Genomic DNA, 26,474 nt, shown 5'->3' with positions numbered 1-26,474 from the left:
CAATTTTGATCAGATTATGATAACACCAACAACATCAATCTATTTTGCTCAATTAATCATTGTCTTGTTTGCTTTCAATATCAAGACAAAAGTTACCATGTAAATCCTAGTGGATTAACAAGAATTTGGTTGAATTTAGGACACACAACTATGACAAGGTTTCATACTAAAGACACAAAAACTATATCAAGTGAAGAGGTTTTATACTGAACCCTTGCACGTAAGTGTAAACTGAAAAAACATCAGTTTATACCATACACATTTAATAAATAATCTACCACAGAGACACATATTTACTAATTTATATGAAGATAATCTATTGTAGATACACATATCTGCTAATTATTATATACATAAATGACTCATATTTACTAATTATTATATAACAATAAACTATCATACAGACACATATTTAGCAGATTCTATACAAATAATCTATCTCAAAGACACTTATTTATTAATTTATATGCAACACATAATTAGAATAATTCCAGCTTTACCATTGTGTGCATGCACTGAGATCAACTCCTGTCAAGGCCTTTGTGGTCCTTATTGCTGTCTTTATGAGAACCCTTGGGTCTTCATGTGGATTAGGACCATCTAGCGATGCAGACCAAGGCCCACCAATGGCTATTGGCTCATTCTTGCCCTTTACACCCACCAGGAATTGAATTAGTCTCGTAGGATGGACAAAATTCTCTCGAACATTTTCTGGATCTTCAGACATACCACAGCACTTGTGGTAGATATCTTCAAGTGTTGGGCATGACATAAGCATCACCTGAAAATTATCAGAATACATGTATCTAAACAAGATCAATATTAAATATTTACCAAATATTGCTATAAGTTTTACTGTACCAAGAGGAATCTAGGAGTTATGGTACACAAGGCCACTTACTAATCAATTCAGCTGGTCTATACCTTATTGTCTAGTGATATGTGCCACCTGCAAGATGGACAAACCAGGTTCAAGTCTCAACTGTGACAGTTAAGACTTTGTATCCCCCTACAACATATGTTAAGGCTTGAAAGACTCCCAACATTAAAGCACATTTGCAAGGTAATTACTTGTCACAGGAAAAACATGACATTTTACTCCTGAACTCCAGTGATACGGGTCTGTTATATATATTTAATCTGCATCATTTTCTTGTATTCAAACATGAAAGATATCAATCAGCCATCAAAGTGATGCCCACAAAACCCTCATTAAGTAGCAACTGTTTTGATCTCCATCTTGCAGAAGTACTGCACTGTTACAATCACATTGTATTATCATATTAATCAGTCTTTTGTATCAAATCAAGTAAACATGGGGAACTAAAAAAAAAACATTGAAAGGCATACAAATCCTATGTGCATAATAGCTAGTGGATCTCGATTATGTGTTAAGTAAATTCATTTCAACTCACTAACTGAACACTGAGAACAGTGTAAATACATGTAACATAAAGAACGTACTTGGTTTATCATATTTATTCATAAATGTGAAGGATATCAATGGAACCAAGCAAAAGATGCACTAGGTATTTAGTTTTACTGACAGAGTTAGTATGCTGAAGCAAGTTCTAAAGTTTATAGAGAACTTAAAATTCCAAAACTGGCATGCAGAGGTTTGATCAAGAATGAGCAGAAATTTCACAATAAACTTCAATGAAATCCAGATTCGGTTTTTCACTAACACAAAAACAACAAAATGGAGTTTCAACATTGTTATTTCTTTAAATAAATGTCACTCTTTTTTTAAAAAATAAAGGAAGTTTTATTCTGAATCTACAGTAATACTAGAATGTATCCACATTCACCTACAAAAAGCAGTGATGTAATACACAAAGTTTTCACTGGTACACATGTAAATGTGTGCTGAAACCACTTTAATGTTTTCAAACAAACTTTTTGAGATTGAATATATTGATAATAAATGTAATATATACTGAAAATGACGATCTTCATTAGAAAAAGCTATTTATTGGCAATTATTAAATGATTATTTAACCAGTTAAATACCCCTCAATCTTCTCACTGTCAATGTCCATTCCTTTCCTCATTTTTCAGTAAACCCTCAGTAATCACACCCTCACTTATGCAAAACATGTGTGGAAGTTATTGAGGAAGAGGTGCATAAAAGTTTTTACCACAATTTATTCTAAATATCTTTATCAACTATCCCTAAAATAAATTCTGCAAACATAATTTATAACCCCGATTTTTTGTGTAGTCAACATTTTACCATCTTTACTTGATGCAGCTATTTTTCTGGAAATCTTACTTTAGCACTATATGTATGATCTGCATCTGGTGGGTCCAAGACTGCGTCATTGTTCCCAATGGGCTCGATATTTTTATGTAGAACATGGAAGGTACAGTGGTGACCAATTTGGAAAGGCCGAGTCAAGGGAAAGCAATCCATCCAAGAAAATGATGAGTGGAAGAAATCACTAGGGATGTACATGTTGGCATATCTATTCTTCAGCAAGACAACATTTGCCTCCTTCCTGAAATGAAAGTATGTTTGAGATAGGAAATGAATTCTATCGATAATGCAGAGGTGATTCTGCTATGCTAACATGGCCTTCCTGGCAACCGTAATATCTGTTGGTAACAGCAAAATGTTTATTTTAATATATCCCACCTAAATGTTAGTAAATCTTACCAAAAGTGAAAACTGGGCCTGAGATATGTCTACCAAGGTAGTCTTGGACTTAAGTGGTCTCATATGAGATTGTGAGTGAGATTTGGATTTTTAACGTAGCTCTAACAATTTTTCAGTCATATCACTAAGATGTCTGCAGCGTTTCAGTTTATAGTGAGGTCTAGCACTGCGGCATCATGCTGCAGACATGTAGCATGATGTCCCACCCTGTCACATTATCACTAACCTCTTAATGCTGAGTGCCAAGCGAGGCAACAGTTAGTACTATTTATGTAAGTCTTTGATATAACACAACCAAGGATCGAACCCATGACCTCCCGCATCCGAGACAGATGCTCTAACCACTAGGCCACCAGAGTGGTCAGGTCTCATATGAAATCCTAAATAACTATTTCAGTGAATTTACTTCCAATGAAGTGACTCTTATTTTTTATGAAACTGTATGGCATTCCACATCATTCTTTTAACTGAAAACATAGAGGTTGAAATACTGTTCAATACTCTAGTTTGCTAAATTGACTCTGTTTGGTAAATGTACTTCCAAACATTCTATCGTTTATAACAGAACCTACCTGAATTCAATATAAAAGTAATGGTTCCATATGATCATGGAGCACTTGTATTCGAACAAAATGTACAAGAAACAAACAGAATTACTAGTATTGTAATGTAAACATAGGTCAAGTGTAAACATAGGTCAAGTTACATTAGTGGAATAAATAGATACAGTTGCTGACAAATACTCAGTCCCATAAGAATGACTTGTTCAAAAAAAAAAGCCGTTTTTACACATCAAATAACACAACTATAACTACTACCAAGTACAACTACTACAAATACTACTACTAAAAATGTAACATTACAAAACATGAACCAAGTTTTATAACTAATTTTATGTTACACTAAAATATTTATTGGTTTTAATCTGCTACAAAGGGACATCTGAAGAAAAATTTACCCTAAAAATTATTTGTGTGATGAAAGATAGCAGGTTAGAAACTGAAGGCCTACTTTATGTGTTAAAAATTCCTTAAACCAGTTTTGCAATAACAATTCACAATTCAATCTAATTGTTGGAATCATCCCTGTAACATAACCTACTAGAAGATGAAGAAAACAAGATAATGCAGAAAACAATCAACATATCCTTCCCAATCCAGAGCAGATCACAGGCTACACAACTGAACATCTAAGGTATTACATAGCAATTTTACATTCCTTGATCCTCTCTTTTTGTTGCTAGCTGAACAAGAGTCTCTGGACTGATGCTATACTGTCCAAAATTTATTTCCAGGAATCTGAATAAAGTATTTATTATGGTTTTTATTCATTTTAATGTATTGCAACCTATCAAGGGGCTGCGCCGGTTAAACGCACTATGGTGCTGCATATACAAATCAAGGTGCAACCAAATACTGAGTTGCAAATGGGACATTAACTCTGAACATGCAACTGACTAAGGAGCTGTGCTTAAGAAAGTTAACTACAACAACTAAGGTATATTATAAAAACTATCTCTGATATTCCTGAGAAATGTTAACATACCAAAATCTGGTAACAAAACTATTTTTATAAGTCCATGTAAAATGCTCAAAAGATACTTTCCTATTCCAAGCACAAAACATGTATTGGGGTAAACTCTAGCCATTTCCCTTGTTGACCATCACTGTCATTATCACCAGAAGCACTACCAGTATTAAAATTAAGACTTTGTGTGGAATATTACTAAATGACACCATTACATGTTTCATTTCCCCAGTCTCCCAACTGTTGAAATAGTTGATAAATTTATCATTTTATAAAGAGAATAACTGACAATTAAACATAAAGAGTACTTACAACAGAAACAGTGGATGACGTGTAAACATTGGCCATGTGCTATTTTACTGTTGTGGGTCTGACATTCTAATAGCTAGAATTCTCATCAGTTGATAGGGTATTGTAACTTAAATTACTTTCATAAACACAGAAAATCATGTCAGATATTTTCAGTTGCCAACAAGGTGTTGTGGTTGAGTGATTTAAGTGTGACTGTGGTATAAAAGTAAAGTGGCAATTGAGGTTCAAGATTAAAGCATAGCGTAAATGCTGCACCATACTGACCTGGAAAGAATTCTGCATTGTATTGTAGTTCCAAAGAAAATCATTATTATTTTCTCCTGTTATCTCTGGAGGGCTGCTGACCTGTTCAGATTTACACTTGTATCCATTAGAAATTAATTTAAAATCCTAAGCAGAAAGTAACATGGAGTTCAGCTTCATGGCTCTTTTCAATTATGACAAAGCCAGTAGGTCAAAATGTAACTTTCAATAAAATTTACTCATTTCGTTTAGATACAATTATTTTCAAAAATGTAATATAACTTCCACTAAATGTTTATAAGTAATGTTCAAGTGGTTGTTAGCAAATATGCCAAGTAATGGGTCAGGCAAATTCAGATCTCAATTCAATATAATATTTAGTTTGGTTTTGTGGGCTGTTACAGATATCTGTATCATACATATATTATTTTTATAACGTTTTATTTGAGTCATTGGGTCAATGACATAGTTTTGAAATCTTTAATTCTATGGCTGGTCTGTGAATAAGAAGAGCACATGTGTGTACTTTCTCCACTTATAAATCACGGCTAAAATGCCAAGTTCACGTCAACAACTTGTTTGGTCAAAGGACACCATGAAATAGTTGAATGGAGGTAATGTCAACATAACAAGATCCCAGGAGAATATCTGTACTCTGGAGATATCATGACCACCCTAGCTGCTGACTGGCTCAATTATTTAAAAAAAAGTGCTGACTTAATATTTTACAATAAAGAATAATTTAAATACCTGGAATTATATTTAGTGATTTCTAATTGTTGATTAGATGTGTACATAGTGGTTACATAAAACAATTAACCCATTACCTCATAGTGTATGGCTTTGTAGGCAGTTGATATACATGTACCTAAGTTACATAGTGTAGTGCACTATAATTATAACTCCTGTTACCTATTTGACGCCATACAGAAAAGTTGCCAGTTAACTGTTACAGCAGTGTAGTAGATGTGACGTTTAACATCAACTTTAACCATTTTGCATTTTTAGCACACATCTGTATGGTACAGAAAGAAATAAGACTTACAAATCTAATGATATTTTGGGGATCTGAACAACATATCGAGGAGCAATTCTGGCTGGCCTCCTAACAGGACTATGTGAGTGCAGAGCTGGCAACTTTTTGGGTGGTGAACGTGATCGCTTTCTGTTGACAGGTAACCTATCTCCTCGGTCTGATTTGTCACGATGTATTCGATCATCTCGCTTACGATCACGATCTCTGTCAAAGCGCCCCTCTCTCCTTCCAGATCGCATGGAATCTATCAATGAATGTTAGATCTGTTTACTGTACTCTTCAATTATTAGTTATAATGACCTACTTTTTACAAAAGAAGCAGAATATAACCATTAATACTTAAAAACTTAATAGTTACATATATGAGAACATATCTACAATAGATGATAACATTCCAAGTGTGATAATATTTTATTGTATTATATACATATGTTCTCTATGTTTAAGCTTAAGGAAAACAATATCTGATAGCTCACCTGATTTCTGTACAACGTAAATATTTATGTAAACACTGAAATCATCTGGAAAATCTCTACCTGTACCAATTTCTGCTGCTAATTCATGAGCATACATGTGACCTAAACAGTGGTATGCAAATGTTCCAAGTTAGAGACATATTATTCTAATAAAAAGACACTATTGCTTTCTTGCTTGTTTACTTAGGACTAACCTTTAGCTATTGTGCAGTTTGGCCACAGCTGACCAGAATATGAAACGAGGGCACATCTGGGGGGAAAACAAGGCATATTACAAGGAGAAATGTTACTTCCTTTGCAAATTTCACATGTATTTGGATCCGGAAGATCTGTCAATTTTTAGTGAACTCGAGGCTTAATAAATGCAGCAAAAAAACTCCCAATTTTAGGTCCCAACCTCCCTATTTTTTTTATTCAGTCTCTCTACTTGGCTTCTTAACAGTTTACAGGTATGTATATTACTTTAACTCAAGTTTGCAAATGGCAGTAGGGAGAATGAAATTTCTAAATTGTACTTGGCAACCTTTATGCTCAGATGATTTGTCAAATTTGGTCAAATTCTTATGCATGTTTTTTTATAATGTTTCTTTATTGCCACTTGGCATCATTTGTACAATTTAAAGCCCTCAAAGCAATCATGTTTTTTGTCCAATTTTATTGATTTCAGTTGAGCAGCATTTTTGAAAATATTGTTTAAAGTATTTCTATTTTTAGCACCAGCAGCCACATTTGATGGCAAATTTGCATCATTTATATCAAATCAAAAACCTTTCATGCCAGGATACTTGCAATCATATCTAGTAATATTCTGCTGGATGGTTTTTGAGAAGCCGCTCAAATAATTTCTATTTTTTAATAATGGTGACCATATTTGATGGCAAATCAGTTTCATCTGTAAACACTGATAAGTTAATGCCAGAATACTTTCTGTCAAATTTGGTAAGCAGTTTCTCAGAAGTCATGCATACAAATCTGAAAGTTTTTTTATATGCCAAAATGCTTCTGTCCAATTTGGTAGCAGTCTGTTAAACATTTTTTAAGAAGTGGTTTAAAGATTTTTCTATGTTTAGTTATGGCAGCCATATCTTATTGTAGACTGGCCTCATTTGTAAAGCAAGATGCCCATGTGGACCTGATATTGCTCATCTGCCTTACATATTTAAAAGCTGTGCAATTCACTTAGCAACCTCATTTAGTATTGTAAATATAGTATTGTAAGAACACCACCTATGTAAACTACTTCCCAAACTTTATATCATGTTGATTTTGCCTGTAATACTTTATCCTAATTTTTTAAAAATGCTTTCTAAAGATGAAGGCATAATTAATATGCAGTTTCTTGTTCAGCTTGAAATCATCAAACATTTTGCTTTAAACCTATTTATCATGTTTTATAGAAATTGGATTATCTGCCAATCAGATGCAAGGTATCTCGTTAATAAACACTGATCTCACCTGTCATAGGATCTGTCTAAAACAATGACAAAATAAGCTTAAGGTGGAGCAAAATGTAGAATTCAGTTTCCAGTGAGGTAATTAGCTTAGCTAATAAGATACAAGATCAGTTCATGAATGTATATAGATTTTGCTCATATACAAATTCATCCAACATAAGATAAGAAAAATTAACCAGTTTGATCTAAATATGAGAAGAAATATATCTGCTAAATTGCTGGTGTTAATTCCACTCATAATCATGCTTAACCAACAGCCTAATGACAGGCCTATTTAACAAGTTTGATCAATATGCTAGCAAAACAAATTCTCTTGATTGTGGTAAAAATACAACCAATCAGATGGAAGTTCACCTCATAACTATGCATAGATCTTGCTCATAACAGAATTCAGCTAACATCTTTACAGTATACATATATTTACAAAATTTGATTAAAATCAGGTCTGAAATACACTATCTCAACTGTTAAGACGTTTAGTCATATGCAAGATCATTACTATACATAGATCTTGCTCATACTAAAACACGTTATATATCTTGTTGATATAAGATTATTATCAAGTTTGAAAAAATATGATCATTAAAAGTTATTAATGTGGTAACAAGCTGAACCAATTAGGGAAGTCACTTAAAGGTTTTTCTAACAGCACTGAGCAGTGACCTTATCTGATAGCAGACGCATCATTTGAACAAATGTGAAAGACCTGCAAACCAGGTTGCTTTCTGCCAAAAGTTAGTTCATTTCTCAGTGACTGTTAAAAGCCTGTTTAAAGGTTTTTCTATTTTTAGTCATGGCAGATATACTGGATGATAGATCAGCATGCACTGAGCAATTTTAAAAGGCCTTGAAGGCAGAATGCTCTATATAAAATCATGTGCAAACTGATCAGGCAGTTTTTTAAGCTGTAAATAACAATTATGAATCACCAATGCATGATGGATGGGACATGATGTTTGATCAATTATGAATCACCAATGCATGAGAGATGAGACATGATGTTTGATCAATTATGAAACACCAACGCATGATGGATGAGACATGATGTTTGATCAATTATGAATCCCCAATGCATGATGGATAAGACATGATGTATGATCAATTATGAATCCCCATCACATGATGAATGAGACATAATGTATGATCAATTATGAATCCCGAATGCATAATGGATGAGACATGATGTAAGATCAATTATGAATCCCCAACGCATAATGGATGAGACATGGTGTATGATCAATTATGAATCCCCAATGCATAATGGATGAGACATAATGTATGATGAATTCCCAACGCATTTTGGATGATACATGATGTATGATGGACAATGCACAAAGAACAAAGAACCATAAGATACCTGACCTTAAGCAAACGTGAGCTAAGAAACAGTTCATCATCCGATTAATGTAGACATCTAGCACTTTAAGAAGAGCAGAATATTTAAGTCAATTAACAATTACTTTTCTAGTTATTCCAGAAAAACCTCCAGTAAAATGACCTGCTCAAGAAATTATATCAGAATGCTACAGTGTATGTCTGTATGAACGACCACAAGCAAAAAGAGATAATTTTACAATCCGTTTTTGTAAATATTAATGTAAACATAAGACAATGGAATTTGAGTACATAACTCATCACTTAAGTCTGATGGTTGTTCTTCTGTAGTAGTGATTGCATTATTTTAAACAATGCTTTGTAGTTCAAAACGATACAATACCTAGGACGTTTTACAACGTCATTCATTAATCACATAACTGGCAGGCTAAAAGCCATTTTATGCTGTTCATATGGCTTACTAAGAATGATATGTCCAATCCAATTGGTTTATTTCTGGAGTGCTTTGTTTTCCTGATTTCCTGCATCAGTTAAATTTGTCTGGAGCAAGCAGGGTTTCTGTACCTGCTTGCTACATATTCTGGTGTTAAAAAAACTGATCAATTATGTTTTCATTCATGTGTTTCTTTCATTTTTTGATGCTCAAATCATGTAGTTACAGAACTTTTACTCACAATTCAGTTATTTGTTTGTTTTACCTGGAGTGGCATCAACCACAATTCAGTAATTATAACATGGCTATCAACTGTCCAAGATAACAATCAAAATTAAGGACTAGAGAGAGTTCCACACTGTCAATTATAATGCAGATTAAACAGATAGACGAATTGGAGTAAAGGGTTTGAACTTATGATAAAATATGAACTTAATTTATGTACGATTAATACTCACTTATAAGTCAAGTCAAACTGTAATCAATAAAGATCCTGATCTGCAATATCATAATACACCTGCAGATCAGGATCTATCTTGATTGTTCTACTGATTATTCCTAACAAACTACAGAGACCCAGATCTGCCAAAGAATTATGCGATGGCAGAATTGAGTCTGTGCTGGTGACAGTTGGACCTGTCTTATAAGCATAACATATACCACCAAATTAAATATATTAACTAAATCTCCGTGTTTGTCCTTATTTGATTTATTTTTAGGAGATAGATAATTAAGTTATTAATCATTATATGAAGATCATGCATTTGGTTTATTAATGTTTTTGACTTTGCACATACTGCACAGTGAACATGACTGGTGTTATTGTTATTGCATATATATCCCCTGCTTATGCAGTCAAGAACGCTAGCATATCTGGAACACACTTTTTACCAAAGATTAACTCTGTGAAAAAAGTTCCAATTATTTAAGCCATCGATGATACCCGCCAACCTTCCAGATAGTAGTGGCCTTGTTTTGGACTAAAAAAATGGTTTTGAGTTCCAATGGGGGCAAGTTTGCAGAGCCAAAATAAATGTACAACAGAAGAATATACTTGCTAAATTGAGCTGGTAAACTCAGCATTTCCTATATCATCACCACTTATGCACAAAGACTAACATAATAATACATACACAAACATAACCACATAGACATGAAATATAACTAGAAATGTGAGGATGGAATAAATATGCCCTCCAATATGCCTGAAATGGCCTAAACATAAAAACTTAACCAAAGTGTTACAAGGATAATACTATATACCCTGTACAACTACTAGCACAATGGGGCATAAAAATAGTTTCTGCTTTTAAAATTGATTCTAAAACAAAATCACATTTCAGCTGGCATCCACTTTCCATCATTTTCGATTTACCATATATACTTCCTCATAAGTCAGCCTTCTTTTTAAATATTGAAAATTCGATTTAAGCAGAATAGGGTTCATTTTAAAAGTGTGACATACAAAAGAACATCTGATAAATCTAGGGGTAATGTTGGAAACTCAAGACGTAAGCAGTATATAAAAAGGGTATCAATTCAAGTATTTTCATGTTTTTGTAGCACTATTCTCATTCAGAATATGTAAATAGTATACGCTGTGTTTATCCGTTTCATAATGGTATTCATTACACAATGTGTCTACAGTTATTTGGGTTTTAATTTGAAAATATTTTCAGTCAATTAAATACTAACCACTGCAAGGTGAAGTGTCCATCCATGTTATTTTCTATGGGGTGTGTACAGGAAAGTATACTGTTTCCACTTTGGTGCAAGTCTGAACAACCTGCATTTTTATTATATCTGTGTTTTGCTGTATGAATAATGTGTTTGATGCAATACAAGTTTTAATTTAGATTTAATTTTGAAGTGAAATTTCCCAAGTTTTCTGCCAGTGATAAGCTCTTGGCTTGCAAAGGTAACACTTTGTTTTCAAGTTGACAATCCTTTTTATTTATTTTAATACATGTACTTGTTCAGTGCCAAGTAGAGTTCTATAATTTCCTTTGTCTATTTGACCATAATCCCTTAGCTTGAAAAGCAGTGCCCTGTTTTTTTTTCCCCACAGGACAACCATTTGATCAAGCCGCAAGTATGATATTTACTCAATACCCCAAGTAAACAGAGGATGGTTATTGTAACTCCATGTGATCTTGCCGCACAACTGACATGTGTTTAGTTGCGCCTTTATTAGATTTTAAAAAATGCATGGATTGAACAAAGTGTCATTTACAGAGACCAAGCTAAGTATTTACATAAGTACTGCACATGTGACAGTAAAGCAGTGGTTGTTGTTATAGGGTTTAACACCATTTTTCATCACAAGATAGGCTATACATGGCGGCCAGTATAAATGGTGGAGGAAGAACACAGGAAAACCCCGTAAAGAACCTCCAACCCACAAGAAGCTACTGGCAATGGCAGTGATCTGTAACGGTGAGTGCTTTAGACCAATCAGTAAAGCAGTGGAAACAGTCTGCTGGCATTTATGATGACTAGATGATGATTTACAATGACTTCAGAACTTATCAGACGATGAGGATAAATTCTTGGACATTGTACCATACGACTTTACATAAGGAGATTTATAAGATACTGTGAATCACAAAATGGGGACTTAACATTCCTTTTTATTTGAAAGACACATGGAATACAAATATGGGATATTGTGAATCATATCATTCTGAACTACAGTTTGTATACCAGTATGTGACCTATAACTGAATTCATGGATTTTATAATATAAACAGATTTATATCGTCAAGATTATGAATTTTAATGGGTTTTATTACATGAAGGTTGATAAATTTTAAGATGCTGATTTATTAGTAAAATATTCCACTTAAAAATATCACTTCAATTTGCACTTGTTTTGTGTATATTTTTCCTACTATCTTGCAAAATACACCCTGACTTATTGGAGGGTAAAAGAGAAAACGGCTTTCTGTAGCCCCAAAATGGTGGAAGATTTGACTTTAGTCGAGTCAGCTTGTATGTGAGTATATACCATAGCCATGAATGACACTTAACTGTTACTATTTACTGGACTTGGGAGTACATCATTAACTTGCAGGTACATATTTGCTGTTCTCAATAATTTGCTGGATGGATTGATGGTGATATAAGTTTTATTCGTGTTCATATTTGAACTCAGTGGAGACTGCATCATAATCTACTCATCTTCACACTTCCTGGTAGTTCTTGGAGAGTTTGTCTGAGCAAGGAAAATGATCTTTCTGCATCTGCATCATTGTGCATCACTGTGCAGGAGTGTCATACATGCAATATCCACACTAGTTATGTCAAATCTTGGCATTCCCATGGTACATTGCAACATATTTCCTTAAAGAAATCCACATCTTTACTGCTCCTAACTAATAACACTTTGCTTTTTATGATTCTATAAATGGAGTAAAAACCAACTCAATGAACCTTTACCACAAACTTAACAATATCTTAATAAAGACATCGACTGCCTTATGAAGACAACAAAGTGTAACAGCTATTATTATTTCTTCAAGAAACTCAAACAGAAATCATGTTTGTGTGTGACATGCCATAATTTGACACCTATGCTAATAAGAAGTTTATGGCTTTCAAAAACTGTTACATAGACTCTTATTAAGAATGCTAAAATTGTCCATGCTAAACAGTAATACCAATGCCTGACCATCTTCTCTAACAAGGAACAAAATATTTACAACTTACCCATGGGCTGTGCTGACTGTTGCATCAGAGGCTGTGGTGAGAGTGCACCCAATGCAGGTGGTACACTCAACCCTAAACTAGAGGGAGGAATACCCCCAAATGTTGTCAATGGAGGTCTTACACTCATCATGCTAGGACCATTGGTACTTGTAATGACTGTATTGCCCTATTAATAGTAAATAAAATGTTATAAGCAAAACCTCTAATAATCAGTCATGCACAGAAAATGCAACAGATTTCATATTTCAAGGCTTGGCCTTCAGTTCATCTCTGCAAACTCAAACATGTTGTATTCAAAAAATGAATACTTCAAGTTATTTCATTTCCTTGAACTACACTTCCAGTTTTTGCTTCACCACAGAGACTCATGGTTTAAGAATAAATCTAAAGAACCATATTAATTATTTTGAGGCTGAGTTTGATTTGCATTCACCAATTTGCTTTAGATGAAATGTATGGACCATAAATAGGACAGATATGGCAAGAAAGTTATTTGAGGGATCAAATTTTGATCTGAATAATTGGGAAAGTGATCTACATGTTGCCCTCGAATCTACAGAACCTTTTCCCAGAAAATTAACAAATTATGACTGCCACGGATAGCAACAAAATTTAAGAAGGCATGGGGTTTGTTCTACAGTTAGATTATGTCAGTTACTTGACCAGATGCCCTATGAAATAGTGATCGTTTCATCTGAACATCACTAATTAATTTATTAACTGCAACAAAAGATCCTCACTTACGTCAGACTTGATGCTATGAGGTGTACCTGTGTACTGGGAAATTCACTTCATCTACATTTATATAACACAAAGTATGTTCTCATGCAAGTTGTCAAATATCAACTGCTACAATCACCATAAGGCAAATCATTTCTTAAATTGCATATGGGCAAAATCCAAGCTGAACAAAATGGAACTTACTGTATCAAATATCGGTCAAGACTATGTTTTACGTTATGTGTGGGATATGACAAGAGAAAAGTTTCAAATTATAATTGTTTGTCTTTTTAAAAAAAATGAAATTACATAAACATCAATACCAGGGTTTTAAGCTCAATCTTAAAATCAAAAGACTTTACAGAAGCAATCCTCCATATTGTTTCCTAAATTTTGTTTTGCACTTGTTTTTCTGTTTGATTCAAAATGTTCAAAAACAGCAGTATTAAACTTCAGTTCAACGTAAAAAGGCTGAAAATTGGCTCAAAAGAAGGTCAAGCTTTGATGAATGTTGGGATTTTCTCATCTAACATGATGTATAAAAATGGTAATCTACAGCAAAAATAGCAGGTAGGCCCAATGAGAATATATGCTCAAGCTTTCACATTAATCTCTGTGATAATAAAAGAATATATTCTACTGTGGCAAAGTGGATGAAATAGTTAGAATACATAGTAATGTATTCTCCCATCAGTAAACTAGTCTTGATAAACTGTTTTAGAACAATAGATAATAAAGAGAGCCATTTGTTGCATAATGGACTTGTATCTCAAGGTATTATTATGTGAAAGTTTCCATTACAACATATAAAACTAAATAATTAGAGGATGAGCATGCAATCTATTTATTTAATGGCAGAGATGTTATCAAGGCAGACATCAATATTAATTTAACACTTTGATCTTATTTTCAGAAAGTACAAGAGATCTAACAAAGAGATTACATTGTTTTTTTTTAATTATGAAGGATGTAGAGTAGAACATAATTGTTTCCAACATCAATAAGATAACAGTCTCCAATATCAATTTTATTTGGTGCATCAGTTTAAGTTGTATTAAATAAATAAACAAGATCCATTAGAGTTGTTCTTAACTGAAGAGTAAAAGACATTGTTCTTAAGGACAACTAAACAGATTTTAGTTAATAATGTGCCACTTTCCTCTCTCCTCATTTTAATTAATAAGATTCTCAGATGACAAAAAAAAAAACTTAAAAATTGAAAAAGGTATTAACAATATTCAACTTTTAATTCCTTGGAAAGGTATAATGAATGCGAGAAATTTAGAGGCAGGGTAAAACCTAACATCAACCACTGCAAGTCTCACATTCAACTCAAAGTCAAATATAATTACAATTTGCAGGTTAAACAAGGTTCAAATATATTTTTCACCTGGTTGCATTAACTTATCAAACAGTTTCTAGGCTCTCAAAGATACAACTATTTTAAAAAATGTACTAAGAATTTTTATTTTTTAATTTATAAAGTTTGATGTACATTGCCACTCTAGTTTTAATAAAATATATTTTCAAATTGGTTAATGTATGAACCACATGGTTTTTCTCACCTGGCTCTCAAGACCAAGAGAAATAATTGTTTGTAGATCAGGTCATGATAAACATCTATAAATCTTTGACCAGTGTATTATATTTGGAGATGTGAAAAATACATTTTTCTACTTGATACCTATGGACGCTGAATGGTCACTAAAGAGCTATCAAACACTGAACTCAGCCCAAAATATTCCTGGAAGGTTTGACTAAATATAGCTGTTTTTGTTTTTGTTCTGGTTGTTATGAACATTAAAATTCTATCACTACCTAATTGCATGCAGGATAGATGATAAGTGAGTAATTTATTTTATTGTACTTGTCATGTCTCACTTTCTATGAAGTACATAACAGTTAAAACACATAATTCTGACCTATTCTACAAAAATTTGCATGTGAAAAGTTCATGAGTACACAAGTCACTTGTTTATATTTTCCCTAGCTATTATCTTAACCTTGAGACAGGTTGTAGCTAAGCTATGTGAGACACTCCATAGTAATGATATATAACTGACTTAAGTCTCTTTTGACTATCTCCAGTAGGTCAAATCTTATTTCCAGACCAATAAAAAAATACATCAAAATTCAGATCCTAATTTGGCATGACACCAGAGTTACGTGTCACATGAATTAAGAATTCCTGTCCTGACACTGACCTTTAGAAATGATAAAGAGCATCGTACAAATTAATCCTTATATATCAGCTCATATACACTCTTCCCAATATCTTAAAATCTTCAGACCTAATGCCTGGACACAGATTGAATATCTTGACCTTCAGGATAGAACCATGGTACATGAAATACTGTCCGGTCATCATGAATATGAGCATATTCAGCTTAATATTGCTGAAAAAATGAAACTTTTAGTTTCAAACTTGGCAAGAAAGCAAATTTTTCCAGTAAAGTATGATTCAGTAAGAATATGTTCCCTAAGCACATTAACATTTGGGTTATAATCATGCTATCTGCTGAATCCAGCCCTACTAAAAAAAAATTTTTTGTCTTTCTGTCTATTTTATGTGAATAACTTTTCTCCTAACCTGAAAGCAAAACGAACTACAGTCACGTGATTTGCAACCCCTATACCCACTGAATTGTTCTTAGTGACAAAATATAATTAGTGAATCCAGAGAAGCTAAGAGACTCTTTTGACTTAACCTGAGTGCAATGGTTACCTGGGCTGCATCCAACAGACCAACCTGATTCAGAGTTTGTCTCTGCAAATCTAATTCTCTGAGATAAAAACTCAAGAAGATTGACTCTGCATGCCAACCAACAGCTTCTATAATGTCTCAGATCAAAACGTTACATTCAACAGTGAGACTCGAATTTCATAAGCTAAAATCCTCATCAAGTGACAGTGATCTTTTGAGACTTCAGAGTAGGCCTAGAGTATAACCCACTTCAGACACAAAGATAGGGGGTGATATCCTTTATCTTGACATTCTCCTTGAGAGAGAGAGAGTCATTAGCATGTGCCATGACTTGCATCTGTGTGCTTCAAGTAGTGCTAGATAGAGGGCACAGAAAGGGTCTTGCATAACCACTGTTCTCAATGTGTCTACTGAAGAGAGAGAGAGAGAGAGAGAGAACTGACAGGGCATGTAACTTAGTCACAAGAAAAATGTTTGCATGATAGTAGCTTCAGTGAGGTTTGGGCTAAAGGCACAAATTTATCTAAACTGAACCATGTTAAAACCCAGGACAGATTCCATTATAGCTAAAGCTGTCCAGAACAGGGTGACTATGCAATCCTTAATCTGATAAAAACCTAGGACTGGTTGAACCTGAAAGTGTTATACCATGTCGCAGTAAGCAAAACCAAGAAACTTTTAGACATGTGAAAATATGCATAGGTCAGACTGAGACTGATGGCATACTAATCCCTTTTTATGGCTAATTCATTTTGATCTTGCCACCTTTATCTTGAACTTTGGTGGAAGAATGTACTGACTGAAGCAATTCAGGCCAATTTTTTTTTTTAATAAGGAAAAGCCATGAATAAAACCCCTCATGATTGTGGTTTTCTCACAACCTCATTTGCATTTTGTCAATGAGTGATTGTATCTCCAGTTGTAGAGTAATCTCCTGATCTGACAGCACATTTGTTAGATGGGGTGAAGAAGAAAGAGTGGGTTGGACAAATTAAATCCAAAGCCCCTCTGAAATTACTTGAATCACCAATTCATTTTGAGGAAATAAGTTGAAATTGGAATTGCAGGAGTTTGGTGTCCACTGATAGGCTGCATGTGGGTGGTAGTAAGAATGCCTCATAAACTGGATAGGTTCTCGTCTCCTGGCACAAAACTCAAATCTGAACTGAACCTGTGATACAAAAATATCCTTTCCTTTTGCTTGCCTATCATCCACTGTGGTAGAGGTGTACTGTTCTTACAAGACTGTGTGTGGTAGTCAGTGAGTTGAAGGGGCAGTTCCTGAGCTGCTGGGCACTGAACTTATTCAATGTTTCCCCCAAAGAGTAATGACAAGTCAAAAGCATTCATACTGTCAGGGCATTATGATGGAGGAGGGGAAACAGGGGGTCTTTTTTGGCCTGCTCTCTACCCACCTGAGTAAGAATATCTATGGTTAGGTTGTTGTCTCCTGGCATAAGACTGGGATCAGAACTGAACCTGTGGCATAAAAGGTCCCATTCCTTTTGCTTGCCTATTGTTCCTCTGCTGTGGCAGGGGTGGAATGGTCTTAAAAGATGGGAGAGGGTTGTCAATGAGATGAAGGGGCAATCATGTGAATCACCAATAAATTCTTTTCCAGAGCCAGGAGTTCAGTATGGAAGTGCCAAAGTGTGTTTTGTACCAGCACAATGAAAAGATCAATGGTACTTGACTTTTACAAAAGCCTTCCTTAGCATTCCCTGGGTCATGGACTCTTCCAAACAAACAGTCCTTAATCCCTCTGATCTGTGCTGACTGGGGAAGGCACCAGAAGGATCAAGTCTCTTCATCATTAATATCTACTGAAGTTTGACTCAAGTCTGAAGTTTGACTCAAAAGTCATAAGTGGTGGTAAGGGGTGGAGGGCATTCTGACACCTAGTATATATCTCTGACAGCAGCCTTAAAGCTGAATTCAGTCCGCTCCATGGTTGGATCTGAGTAATGCTTGTTCAGGAGTATCTTCACACTCACTGAATGTAGTATCCTATTCAGATTCTGCCTCCATTTCTGGATAAACCAAATCTGGTGACATTAATGACATAATGCTGTCATCTCTATATAAGTCACATTAAGTTCCTCGCATGTAAGCCTTGAATATATGGCCCTGCTGTACAAATATGCTGTACCAGTATAGGCATCAGGTTTGCTGGGAGCATGGTCAGCTAGGTTGCTGGCCAAGAATAAGGTGTTCTGGTTAGTACTGCTACAGGCCATGCAGTAGGCATGTCTGGATGGACAGATCATTAAAATTCCTGTCATAATAGGTATGTGTAGCCACTGGCCTGGCAAGACAGATGGATCTATCACTAACACCCCGCCATATGCATGGCTACATGGAATGATCTATTATTAAGTTCCCTAAATGAAATTGCTGAACTGGGTAGATGTCTCTGGACAACGATAATGTAGTACAGGATGCATTCAATCAATCCATTAAAAAAAAAAAAAACATGCTCAGACTTATCGGGCTGAATCTCATGCTTGAACATGTGCCAACTGGGCTGTCTAAAATGGCGGGGGGGGGGGGGGGGGCACTCCCCATCTGAATATGACATAATTACTTGTGGAAGTAAGAGAAGGATACAAGGGCAAAATCTGCCAGGAATTCATCAATTGCTTCATCATTTCCTGAATCAGTTAATGCAGCTGTAATTCAATGGCCAATGTAGATACTTGTGAATGAAAAGCCATATCATTTGGTGCCCCAATTTCCATGGAATTGATATTAGCTGATAGTTGTATATGCTGCACTTCAGGTGGAGGGGGGACCTCTGGAATGTCCCCCAAAAGGCTAGTAAGAGATTCTGTCTCTGAATGAATATTTAATACATCTAAGTTTTCCTTGCAAGATTTTCCTGTCTTTTCTTTGACTTCAGTCAACTTCTTCAAAGCAGGAACCTTTACATCCCTGGACCATACAGTACACACACTGAAAGGTAAGGATAAGTGTATTTTGTGCACGTTACACAAGACTCATGCATGTGTTCCTTGGCCTTGAACTTCTTGCATCGGCTGCACTTCATTGACATGTTTCATTGACAGGACACAATAATACAAGAAAAGCATTAATTAACAATGCAGTACGTATGTCAGCAAGTCATTAAAACACCACCATTTACTGAGTGAGCAAACAATAGGCAGTGCATGCTTTAAACAACATTACGATAGCATGTTGTACCAATAAGTCAGGGGCCCCCGAGTGGCCAAGTGGTCTAAAGTGCTCACCGTTACGGATCACTGCCATCTCACCTCTGTCTGCGTGGGTTCGAGTCCAAGGCTCGGCTAGCGTGGGTACGTGGGAAAGCCTGCCAGTAGCTTCTCGTGGGTCGGTGGTTCTTTCCTGGGTTTTCCAGGGTTCTTCCTCCACCAGTTATACTGGCCGCCATGTATAGCCTATCTTGTGCTGAAAAATGGCGTTAAACCCTAGAACAACAACAACAACAACAATTAATAAGTCTAAACAGGAATATCAAAATTTCCTGAAAATATTGGCTAAATTGAAAAATAATATATACCACCTGTAGAGGAAAGATTAATACATAATGTAAATTCAAATGTTTAAAATTCACATTAATATTGGCATGGATTTATTGGAGATTTTTGTACATGTTGACTGCACATTAGCAAAGTTTAAAAACCTGAAACACCTGGTGCAGCAAGGAAGGTAATGGGCATGAGTTATTGTACTTTGTATGATACAAAAAAGATGAATTCTCATTTTTTTGTAGGGCTGGATTTGGGAGATAGCAGGCTTATATCTCTAATGTTAATATGATTGAGGAACATACTGACAAACATATGTTCACTGGCATGTGACTATAACCTTGAATCTTAAGATTATGAAAGTATTAAAAAAGATCAAGCTGCAAAGTTGTACAATGTCTGATAATACAACTTTTATTGGCTTTAAAGTAACAGCCAAGATAATACAAGCATGTAAGCTTGCAATGAACATGACTCTAACTCTGCAAATTCAATTTTGATAGTGGCAAAAGACAAACCATCCAAAATACATCATTTTCATTACCTAAACAGATTCTGAGCAACACCTCAAGCATAAAAAATGACCATGACCTTGAAAACTGGGTAATAAAAGTGTGTTATGTTAGGTGACCTTAGGTCATGATACATGAATATATGAAGTCTCATTTGACTCCTATTCTGAAAAAGCTTCTAGATGATATACTGACCTGAGATCTTGATGAAAGTGATAAGTGACAACATCCAGTCATGATACACAGCTAGACCAAGTTTTATGTCTATTACTTTTTTTTAAAGTTTGTGAGTTGCAGACGCCCATCCCTGCCCCACCCACCCAACCATACACACACACGCACACAAGTCATCTTATGTCTGCCCTAAGGTACCTACCCAATGGGAAAGAATCAAATATTGCAGACAGCTTTGTGCATATACCAAACACCCCAAACCACATTCTTAGATCAGACTCCTTGATATCTATCACTATATGCATTTTTGGCAGAATCATATAATCCCCAGATTTTCTATTAAAAGCAAGGGGAGTATCAGAATTTTTGACAATTACTTGGTTTGGTAGGATCTGAATCCTGGTTGCATTCCACCTGAATGGCATGTTAGGATTATAACTTGCTTCCACCAGCACTCGGTCTCCAGGTTTAGCCATGTTGCCCTTCACACATCTGTCAACAAGCAAAGAAATATTTATTGTGCAAGAATTGCATGGAAAAATAATGTATAACAGTGTTATTCCCATTAATTTTTCATAGCATTAGAGTAGGCACAAGGCAGCATTGTAAAAGGTGTTTCCTAGGATGCACATTATCGTCAAAAATGCAAAGAATATATAAAAGTATACATGTTTATTTCTCTAATTTAAATGATGTCTTTAGCCAAAATTATTTAATTAACAACACATTATCCTCTTCACTGTTAAAAAGGTCTCTCTTAGAGTCTGAAAAGTGATGGAATACAAGGTTTATTCATGGATGTAAAAGAAAGAAACAAAACAACCTGATTTAAATTTTATTTAACTTATGATGATCAAAAAATTCCCTGAAGAATGTATGGGTAAAATTTTTTGCAATGACCAGTCAGGTGACTGATCTGGAGGAGAAACCCTCTTCAGCTCGTGTAGGGCTAGATCTTAGCAATCCCCTTCCAGTGTGACCTGACTGCTGGTAGTGATGAGGCCATAGGGTCTCAAAAGTGCTGCTCATTCCTCACAAAGGAATCTTGGAGGAGAAATATGGTCTTTAGAAGTAACATGTTTAGCCAATCAGCTGCAAGATCTCTTCATCAATATGGATGTCTTACCCATAATGAACTCATCCAACATCTTGATGATATTATTTACCAAGTCAAAGATTTTATCTTGCCTGACTGCATTATACTTTGAATACTTCATTACCAAGTAAGCAATAATTATAGGTAACTCAGGCAATTTGTTCCCCATTCAGAGGTCAAATGCTCACATTGTACACAAAGTATACAACTTTTGATCAAAGTATAATAAGCTGATGATCTTCATAAGGGTAATGGGCATACATGGGGATAAATATTAATAACTTACTAGTTGTTCAACATCTTGAAAATAAATTTCTCATTTCATCAGCACAATTGCAACTTTCTTTGGGAAATTCAATTTTTTCAGCAAGTGCGACAGGCATCTCACTTAGATCTTTTGAGTACTGCATGGGGGACAAAATGGATCAAGATTCAAGGGACCTAGGACAAATATTTGCAGGAAACCTCAAGGTGCACCACTGCAGAAATGGCTTCCATAATGGTAACAAGCTAAGTCAGTCAGATGCATGATTATCTCCTTACTATGTGTGGATCTCACTCATTACCAAATACATATGAGATCTTGATGTTATAAGTCAATATTCCAAGTTTGATAAAAGCTGTAATAAAAATATGGCCTCCAGAGTGGAAAAAAACTCAATCACATAAAAGTTCACTTCAAGAATATCCTCATTATCAACTCCTCCATGATCTTGATGATATAAACCCATATTCCAAGTCTGATCAAAACAGGATCAGATGTCTGCCCTCTGAAGAGGTAATAAGCTACTGTTGACAGCAGATAGCCAGATGGCTAAAACTATTTCCCAACTTTGCACAAGCTGTATAATCTCATTCTAGAAATTACTCAAGGAATGAAGTTTAGAATCTTTATAATTGTGGAAAATATTTATTGTTTCAGCGTTGTTCCCAAGACTATAAAAAGTTACTGAATTAATTAATGAATATACATCCTTCAGATTAATCTACATCTTTCAAAAGGGTAAATAATGTACAAGAATTTATACCCTTCAAGAGAGTTAAATAATTCAAAAAATACTACAAAGCTAGTTATCAACTGTACCATTTTAGAAATTATTCATGACCCCTAGCTGTTATGGAACTATGTCTGTTAACATAACTTGGTAAATGGATTAATGCTGGAGATGGATAAAACTTACGATGACTGAAAGAAGACATCATCATCCACAAAGCCGAAGTTGTCGTGCAATTTGGTGATTGTTCCTGTGAAGACCCGTTGCTTTGGTGGCACTGGCTGTGTGGCCCGTGGTGCTGGGTAGCTCACTGTGGCAACCTGGGTGGTGGTGGCAAGAGATGTTGGGATGGCAATCCCAGGTTGTGGTAGAACTGTACCCTGAGCTTGTTGTAATGCTGCCACTGCTACTGCTGCTTGCTGCTGGGGAGCCTGTGAATAAAAGGTTAAGAAATAAGGAGGTACAGTGCAATAAGATCATATGTAACTAACCAACAGTCAAATCTGCATATATGCTGATGCATTTTTTATGAGAAATTCCATATGCTGTCTGATGATGGCACCCCAAAATGTCTATATGGCAGTATGTAGCATCTTCACAGGTAAATCTTTAAAGAAACATGAGATGTATGATTGTAATTTCTGTGAACACAGAACTTAACATAAATTTATCAACAAAAGATTTTACCTTTTGTTTTTGTATTTTGTATTACCTTTGGTAAAGCCAATAAAACAGACTGTAAGCACAATCTGTATTCACCTCATTATAATATTAAATTGTCTGACTAATTAGTCAAAATAATTTTTCTCTGTAGCATATACAGTAGTACCCCTCTTAGATGGCCACCCCTTCTGCACTAGGGAAAATGGCTGTATAAGAAGGGTGGCTTTTCAAGTGGGGGATCATATTTATGACAAGTGTATGTATGAGTGTATTGTAAAAAAAAAAAAGCCACATCTAACTTCAAAGCATTTAGTATCTTCATTTAAAAGTAACAATAATTATTAAAAGGTATTTCTCATCTTAAGAATAGAATTATTTCAAGTGAACATACATGAATAGTTCTCAATTCTTAAGCATGAAACTTGAGTGGGGTATTGACAGCATATGCATTGCAAAACCATTAAAATTTAATCATAGTACAAAAATTTTGTTTGCCATTTTTTAACCATTCTCTTTCAATTTACTCCAATTTCCATCTGCTACAGGATATTCTCCTTATCTGTTACGGTGTTTCTTATTTTAATCTTTCTAACATCAAATTTTTGGGCAAGAACTCATCAAATCTCCCACTGCTGTTGAAGCCAAGTAACTTTCAATTTTTCTTCTAAAGTAAGAATTTTCTGTTTATGTGATGACGTGTTAAAGTGTCATGATGATTTATTCCTAATTGTACAGTACTGCAATTTAATCATGTGTGTCTGTGTGTGTGTGTGTGTGTGGATTTTTAACGTAGCTGTAAAATTTGTAGTCCTATTGCAATGATGTTGGCATTGTAGTATTTCATAGTGATGTCTAGCACTGAGACATCATGCTGCAGACATGTAGCATCATATCCCACCCGGTCACATCATCCTGACACCAGACCAACCAGTCCTAACACTAACCTCTTAATGCTGAGCACCAAGTGATGCAGCTGTAAGTACCATTTTTAAAAGTCTTTGATATGACTTGGCCAGGGTTCAAAACCACAACCTCCTGCATCTGAAGCAGATGCTCTAACCACTCAGACTACCAGAGCGGTAACAATTTAATCATGAAGACAAAACTTTTGTACACTACAGTAGACAAAATTCCTTGTTTTTAAAGACAGTGATACATGTATTGTCACATGATTTATGTCATTCGCCTGGTACCTGTGTTGTTTAAGGTTCATTTCTTTGTGTGTGTGAATCCACAAAAGCTATATTTAGCCTTAGTCTGCATTTCCTCTGACCCTTGCCACCCCATTTTTTATATTTGGACATTTATGTTAGGGTGTAGGGTCACAGCCCATTCCCCATCGAAAAGTTGGAATTTGCCAACACCATTTAGTGTCGGCATGAGGTAATTTTTTCTACAACATTTGAAATGGATTATTATTGATAAAACGTGGCTACTGGATATATGATATCATCAACATGTGGGTTTTACAATTTGTGGGTTATAAGATATGTGTACTCAAGTGACTAGCAATGCAAATCGCGATTACCAGGTCAAATTTCATCAACATTTAGTTTTATCTTGTCTACTAGATGAATCTAATCCAATGAGCGTTTGGGTTGACTTAACAAATATGTTTATATCAAGCACTCAAATGATCCATACTGCAACCTCTGAATATTCTGGTCTGATCTCGATAAATTTAACTCATGATCAGTTGAGTTACGACTCAATTATTTTATTGTTTCAAGCTTCAAGTGGTGGCAGAAAATTCTCGAGTTTTTTCTGACTTTCATCAATATTTGCAAAGGACTTTTCATGATCAGGAGAAAAGGTTCATTTTCCCCCAACTTTTTCAGCTGATTTCCCGGTAGCATGGGAACCCTGCAGATAAAATGTTACCACTTGTGACGGGTAAATTTGACATATTTGACCTAAAATGCTGGCTGCATCAAATGTGTACTTATGTACTCATTGGTGCTGAGAAAACTGGCTGTGTAGAGGAGATGGATGCTGGTGAGGAGGCTTATATAAGAGGGGGACCATTGTAAAAAGTTTCTTGTAAGCAAATACTGCATAAGCAGAAGGATAAGAACATCAAATTTACACTTTTCTACATCAATTCCATGGAAAGTAACTGCTAATCTGGGGCTTATTCAGAGGTCAAGGATGAGCACTGGAAGGAAAATAATGCTTAAATAAAACATTTTTCATAATCCATATTTTGTCCTAAGCAACTAAGTTTGTTTTTAACACTAAAGGGTTATACTTATATCCAAAATTCACAAAACCAAAATGATCAAAACTACTCCAGTATGAACATCACTGAACCAGACTAATTTAGTGCTTCAAGTTTGTAAATTGTAACATATTATGATAATATCAAACAAAGCCCCTTGGATCTAGGCCATTGGAAATCTCATATAATCCTTACCTGTTGTAAAGTTACTGCTGCCAGCTGCTGAGCTGTGGAGAACTGGGATGGCAAAGCCTGGCCCTGGGGCATTTGTGTTGCCCCAATATTGTACATACTGGGTGCTGCCACCCCTGGCTGTGACAACAATGTGGTAGCCACATTTACTTGTGCCTGTGTTAGAGTGCTGGCCTGAATGCTCGATGCTGCTGATACGGCAAGAAAATCTGAAGAAAACAGGTTTAAAAATCTAACAATCGTGCAGTTACATAGAAAAAAGCCTGGGAATTTTATAAGGTATATATATATATATATATATATATATATATATATATATATATATATATATATATATATATATATATATATATGGAAACATCAATGACTATTAGGTATTTATGACTCTGTGTAATGAACATGTTTGCTGCTTTTCGCTTTGCAGGTTTAACCGAATTTTTCAGCACATGCCTGGCTACACATTACAGCCAATATAATACATACCGTATATACTCGTGTATAAGCCGACCCCCCA

General features: G+C 35.1%; 1 protein-coding gene across 2 annotated transcripts in view; it reads right to left on the bottom strand.

The window, feature by feature from the left end:
• Nucleotides 1-26,474, bottom strand: part of LOC149802715 (cell division cycle and apoptosis regulator protein 1-like) — a 97,141-nt gene that overhangs the window by 54,661 nt on the left and 16,006 nt on the right. For both annotated transcript variants that reach the window (XM_089952126.1, XM_089952127.1), the window contains exons 3-9: nucleotides 25,964-26,169; nucleotides 23,074-23,318; nucleotides 21,174-21,288; nucleotides 13,181-13,346; nucleotides 5,784-6,018; nucleotides 2,273-2,498; nucleotides 501-781 (exon numbers count right to left, since the gene is read on the bottom strand). In XM_089952126.1, the coding sequence (XP_089808252.1) occupies nucleotides 501-781; nucleotides 2,273-2,498; nucleotides 5,784-6,018; nucleotides 13,181-13,346; nucleotides 21,174-21,288; nucleotides 23,074-23,318; nucleotides 25,964-26,169 (1,474 nt within the window). The remainder of the gene's footprint in view (nucleotides 1-500; nucleotides 782-2,272; nucleotides 2,499-5,783; nucleotides 6,019-13,180; nucleotides 13,347-21,173; nucleotides 21,289-23,073; nucleotides 23,319-25,963; nucleotides 26,170-26,474) is intronic.

Source organism: Sinohyriopsis cumingii, chromosome 3 (genome assembly GCF_028554795.1).
Source record: "Sinohyriopsis cumingii isolate HCF-2022 chromosome 3, ASM2855479v2, whole genome shotgun sequence".
Lineage (NCBI taxonomy): Eukaryota > Metazoa > Mollusca > Bivalvia > Unionida > Unionidae > Sinohyriopsis > Sinohyriopsis cumingii.
Note: the sequence above shows the minus strand (reverse complement) of the source record. Positions and strands in the feature narration are given on the sequence as shown.